The sequence below is a fragment of the Amia ocellicauda genome, chromosome 10 (genome assembly GCF_036373705.1).
Source record: "Amia ocellicauda isolate fAmiCal2 chromosome 10, fAmiCal2.hap1, whole genome shotgun sequence".
Lineage (NCBI taxonomy): Eukaryota > Metazoa > Chordata > Actinopteri > Amiiformes > Amiidae > Amia > Amia ocellicauda.
The window spans coordinates 12,364,672-12,370,671 of record NC_089859.1 but is presented as its reverse complement, the minus strand read 5'-3'; the positions used below and the strand labels follow the sequence as shown (position 1 = coordinate 12,370,671).

Here is a 6,000-nt window from a genome sequence, read left to right as displayed (position 1 = left end):
CACTGATGCTTTTTTCTTTTTTAATTGATCACTTTTATTGAACTGTAGGAGTCCATTCTGTTGCTGTGAGGTGTAAGTGGGAGGATGCTTAAAGCATCAAGGGTTATAGCTGATCACAGATAGTTATCTACATAATGACACTTGCATTAAATATCTAGAGGATTGCATTTAATACAGGGGTAGATGGTTAAAAATGTAATCAAAATCAATCAAATTAAACTTCACTCCCTTGCACAGGAAGAAATTTAAAATTTGAACGTTTTGTGGTTTAGGTTGGGAAGGTGATTGCGGTCACTTCATGCATTGGCAATAGATTCTCCTCATTGTTCTTGGTGCTCAGAACAGAGCAGTTTGTCATTAAAAATAGATTTTAGGAGAGATTTTACACCTGTGAACTTTAACACGTTCTTCACAGTAGTGTGCAGATGAAGGGCCAAGAAAGCCTGTTACTCTGAGCTCAGATCAGTTTGGTTCAACTCAGGAATTACAAGTTACAAGTTAAGTCTAACATCCACAACTGCTTCAAAGGCTCCTACAAAGCAATTCAACATTTGCATAGGACAGATATGAAAGTCTTTCCTCATATTGAATACACTGAATAAATACATCCACCTACACTCCAAAGCAGAGGGCCGTGTCTTCCTCATTTTAAATAATACAAATATTCTGTCATTGCAGAGGTGAAGGGATAAATGAGAGTATGGGAGTATGAGAGTGAAGTATTTGTTTCTAAGGCAGTGGAAGAAATTGAATGGTAAAATGGTTTGGTTTTCTAAAAAAGTAGTTATCCCTAACCATTTTAGCAATGTTTTTGATAGAATTCTATATATTACACTTGATGTAGGAGAACATTTTTAAATGAGCATCACATTAAAACAAGGGCTAAAAAAAAAAGTTGTTTTCTGTGGCATACTGTGCCGAAGCTTTGGGGATATGTCAGCTGCAAGATGTAATTCAAAGCATGTTTAAAAAAAAAAAAAAACATTTAAAAATACAAACACATCACAGAGAATATTTACACTCAATAACACAGTATCTTTACTTAAAAAATATCCCAGATTCACATTGTTTATTGGTTGTTTTTTTAGTTTAAAAAGTAAGAAAATATAAAATATTCTGTAGATTACATTAAGTACGGAATGTTGAACTGAACTGAATATTCTTTACTCCAAAATGAACTAAAAGATTCAACTACTCGTTATAACTTCTGGTCTGTCCATAGGTTTAACTTTATCCCTCTTTTTTTGCATTTGCAAATTATATAAAAAAATGTGCCTCGAGATATATTTTTTGTAATACAGAATTTAGAATTTCCTACAAAATAAATAAATTCTTGGCCTAAAGTTCCATCTTACTAGTATAATCTTATATATATTTATTTATTTTATTAACATTTCATTAAGCTTGGAAAGAGACTCTGATTCCAGTCAAGAAGTATGCAGTCTTTTTCCACCTGCAATAAGCACTGTCATCAGAGTCTTTAGCTATATACAACATGGCTGTAATCTGTCTATGAGGAGATGAAATGCCCATTTCCATGGCAGGCAATAAGGCCACAGTTTTCCTAAACTAAAGACTGCAATAAGCAATGGGCGCAGGAGGTACCCAAGTGGATCTTCTCCATTTATGGAGGTGAAGGGAGGCCCGAACCAAGTGTGGCCTTCAGAGTTCTTTCAGTAAGTCAGGGCACGGGTTGTCAAAACAACATTGAGCATTTGTCCCTGGTCCCTGAAATTGTACTGGAAAGGTTTCCATACAAAAATATTGTTCCTTACAAATATTAAAACTATTTTATTAGGGCACATTTTGGTTAGAAAATAACAGTTTTGCAGTTTAACAGGAACAATACCTCTTCAAACTCAAGCCTGCTGATGAATTTAATACAGAGCATTGAAACACGATTTCTTTCCTTAAAATCGATGGCATAACCTGTTATTATAATATGAACCGCTACTGTATTTTTTGGTTGTGCTTTTCTCTTTATCCTGCATTGCACAATACAGTCCATCTCGTTTTAGAAGGATTTTTCCTGTTTCGTGTGGAGTGCACTCCAAACTTTATTTCATGCAGCAGCGCAGACAGGAACAATAGGGCGTCCAACTGGTATATCGGATTAATCCGTTCTAGTTCTCAAATGGCTCTGCTCCTTGTGGCTTGCGGTCAACATCTATGCTGTGTTTTAGGGATAACATCATCCTTTGCACTATAACAAATCCATTGATGATAAATTTAGGCACATATTTGTAAGTAAACAGAATTCCAACAGGCCAATCCTTGACCTATTTGAGCAATAAATTAAGAATCCCTACTATAAAAATGACTGGGGTATATAAAAAGTCTTGGATTTGTTTAACTTTGCTTTTAATTATCTTTGGCTTAATCCTGTCTTATGTGTCCACAGGCTCTGTCTTTATCTGTACAGGGCTGAAGTGGGAGGCTGTGACTTGGACAGTCACGGGCTGGCACCCCGCGAGCTGCAGCTGCTGGACCTCGGTGATGCCTTGGGAGAGCTCGTGCAGGGCCGTGTCCAGCTGCTTGGATCTGTGCTCACACTCCAAGGCAGACTCCCCATTCACCTCCAGCTCTTCCACGGGCGTCAGGCCCACGGTGGGACTGCTGCTCAGCTGGCTGCTCTGGTCTCCTGGCTCAGACGATCCCGAGTGTCCGTTGATCTTGCTCTCAAAGCCCTGGCTTGGATCGTGAGTGCCACTCCCGATGATGACGGTTCTGTAGCCGATCTCCGCTCCCCCTACATCCAGCGAGAGCTCTTTCTCGTCGTAACTGGCATGTGCAGAGGGATTGACTAGAGACTGGAAGTACTGGGAGTCTAAGATCTCCTCTTTCACCTCGATGCCGTTGAACTCGCTGGGCTTAAGCACTGTGGCGATGACGGTGCCAGGCTGCTGAGCCACAACGGGCTGCCCGTTGGCATTGACTGTGACCAGGCGGGTGATGCCATTCAAGGAGCTGGACTGGGCAGTGGTGTTGATCACCCCGCCTGAGGAGGAGCCTAGGCTGGTGACCAGGAGCTGAGGAGGCTGGGGACCGTCAGCCAGGCTGCTTGGGATCGAAGTCAAAGACGCAGTCTGGAAGGTCATCATGTCTTTTATCCCAGGCGTTGAGGAGGGCATTGTGTGCAGAATGACCCTCTGAGAGGAGGTGTGGGCTGTCTCCCCGTTGGCCAGCACGGTGGTGAGGGGCACAGTCTGCAGAGTAACAGTGCCCCCTCCCTGAGCCCCCGAAGTCAGCACCATGGGCACCGTGGCTTGGACAGAGGCTGGCACATTGATGGTCCTGTGAGGACAGAGGGTGAAACATTAACTCAAGTGCACGGGACATCCCCGCTGATTGCATCTGCACCACTCTATTTGGAAGTGACCCCATTTCATTTACAAGTGCTTTGGCTGGCATCCCAGATTAGCAATGCAATACTGTTCACCCAGACAAGTGAAATTATAGTCTCACACAATGGTAGACATTATCTACTTTGTATAGCATACAGCTGTATTAATGCGGTTTTAAACAGTAAAGCCATAAAGAAGGTAATGCACGGCTACGTTCACATGAGAAATGGAAAAGCTGAAAAGCACTTTTTTGGATTTACGCTTTCTATACAGCAGTTCCAATGCTATGATCACACTGGATAAAAAATGCTGACAACATTTTTATTTATTATTTTAAAAGAATAAAATAAATAAGAAGAAGAATGATAAAAAGGTTAATGAGGCCTAACATGAACAATTCCCTGGAAACACAGTTGACAGCTTGTTGACATTAGATCCCCGATGTTTTATGAATCATCCAGGCTGCGTGGAAGCAGGGCTGGGGTTTAGAGGCTTACCGGACAGTGTGAGCTGAGGCTGGGACCGCAGCGCCCTGGTTAGGCTGAAGGACATGCACAGTCTGAACCAGCTGATCCGACTGCCTGCCGTTCACTCCCTGGTACATCACCCCTGGGCTCTGCTCCCTCTTCATGGGCCGCACCAGTACTGGCTGGCCAGCAGTCCTGCCCTGGCTGGCGCGGGATATCCCCCGGGATTGAGCTCTACCATGGGGGGTAGAGTGGGTCCCTCCGTGGCCAGGGCTGGAGTCAGACCCCTGGTTGTCCTCGTCGTCGATCACAATAAGGTCCTTGGGCATCTCTTTAAACTGGTACACCAGCCGCTGCCCCTCCACCTTGGCCAGGATGCCCCGCTGGTAGTAGTACCTTAGGAAACAAGGAACACAGTCATGGGAGCTGCTGAGGACTTCACCTCATGGAGAATCCCTTCTGCACTGTGGTGGCCAAGACTAGTCTCGGAAACACCTGATAAAGTTATTGATTGAGTTTTGTTATCCTCACCTCAGTGCTCGGCCCATGGTCTCGTAGTTCATGTCGGGCTTGTTTTTGTGTTTGCCCCACAGCTTGGACACAGCCTTGGAATCCACCAATTTGAAGATCCCCTTCTCCCTCTGAGTCCATTTGATGTATTTGGGGCAGGTGTTCTTGTCTTGCAGGAGGGCCAGGAGGAACTCCCATAGGTAGATTGTGTTTCCTGTGGGGAGAGGTGGCAGAATGTCTGAGAATATACTTCTAATAATCTTAATCTAATAGCCAGGCGTTTTCTCATCTAGCACCAGTGCACATGCTCACATTTAACTGAAGGACGCATCCTATTGTGTTGTGGCTTACCTACTACAATACTGATTTGACCTTTTCTATGCAGACTTTTGTTATTGATGTGGGAACCAAATGTGCACTTAAGTCCAGACAGGAGAACTATTCACAATTCAAATAAATTCTCTAGGTCCTGCCCTGCAATGCATCTTGACAGAAAAAAATGAGTCCTGAACTGCTTTTATTTGTCTTATTTGACGTCGAGCAAGTGGTCTGGCAAGGAGTGGTTAAAAACAGAAACACTGCCATCAACCAATTCTGTCCAGCCTGCCATAGCACAGTGATAAATATGCAGTCAGACTCTCTCAGTACAGCATGGTGGGGAATGCAGGCAGAAAGGTTGTATCACGATTGTATTGAATGCCCTCCAGCCTGCAATCAGTTTTATTTTTCTCTGAAACACAGCAGTTTGAGAGCTCCTCATCAATTAAATAACCCAACGCCAACCCTGCTGAGCAGAAGGCTGTTCAGAAAAAGGCTCCTTAGAGGCAAAAGGGGAAAAAAAGGGGAAAAAAACTAAACTATTAGCATCAACACCCACAGTTCCTCCCTCCCACCCCTCTGAGATGGCCTTACCTTTCCCATCCTTGCTTTTCTTCCTCAGTGGGAGGCTGGGGGTTGTGACAGGGGAACAGGGACGTACTGTTCTGGGTTTGCGGACTGGGACGGAGAGAGGAGGTCAAGATACAAATTCAGTTCTCGGACACCAGAGACATGCTCTTTCAGTTGAGGTTTATATAATAACTGACTCACTGGAAGTCAAACGGGAAGTGAAAAATGCTCACAGTTAGAGCATTGTCTTTATTCTGGTGCTGGTTTTACAGCTGTGCAGCTGCAGGTTAAAAAGCACTTAGTAACACTTAGTGATACCTTTTGTGTTATGATAACATGAAAGAATACAGAAGTTAACATTTTCTGCAGATTTTAATGATAGGTTGGTTGATGTATTGGACACTATGATACTGAGGGTGCAAAGCAATAGTGTAAAAAGCTATGAGGTGATCAAACACCCTGGTGGGAAAAGATGCATTGAGCGGTTACGTGGTTTCACAAGGTGTATTTCAAGATGGCACATTTTTGGTCACCTGCTATGCCAAGGGTGGTAATGACTTTAGCAAGCCCCAAAGCAGAGGCTCAAGGGAACAGAAGCTGCACAATACCTTTGTTTTTTCTCTGCGGCTTGGTGGGACTCTTGGGTTGGATCTCGTCCATGGACTCCTCCTCATCCAACGACACGTCCACCCCGTTGCCATGGCTGGGGAGCTGCTCTGGCCGCAGGGAGATGTACGTGAGCTCAGAGTCCAGCAAGTTCCCATAGCTGTGGACTGGACAGCAGGATGACA

At 44.0% G+C, this 6,000-nt stretch overlaps 1 protein-coding gene across 5 annotated transcripts in view; it reads right to left on the bottom strand.

Annotated features, from left to right (window-relative positions):
• Positions 1-1,014: 1,014 nt before the first annotated feature.
• Positions 1,015-6,000, bottom strand: part of elf1 (E74-like ETS transcription factor 1) — a 52,398-nt gene continuing 47,412 nt past the window's right edge. For all 5 annotated transcript variants that reach the window (XM_066715000.1, XM_066715001.1, XM_066714999.1 and 2 more), the window contains 5 exons: positions 5,818-5,982; positions 5,234-5,317; positions 4,343-4,535; positions 3,842-4,207; positions 1,015-3,294 (listed from right to left, as the gene is read on the bottom strand). In XM_066715000.1, the coding sequence (XP_066571097.1) occupies positions 2,388-3,294; positions 3,842-4,207; positions 4,343-4,535; positions 5,234-5,317; positions 5,818-5,982 (1,715 nt within the window). In that variant the 3' untranslated portion in view covers positions 1,015-2,387. The remainder of the gene's footprint in view (positions 3,295-3,841; positions 4,208-4,342; positions 4,536-5,233; positions 5,318-5,817; positions 5,983-6,000) is intronic.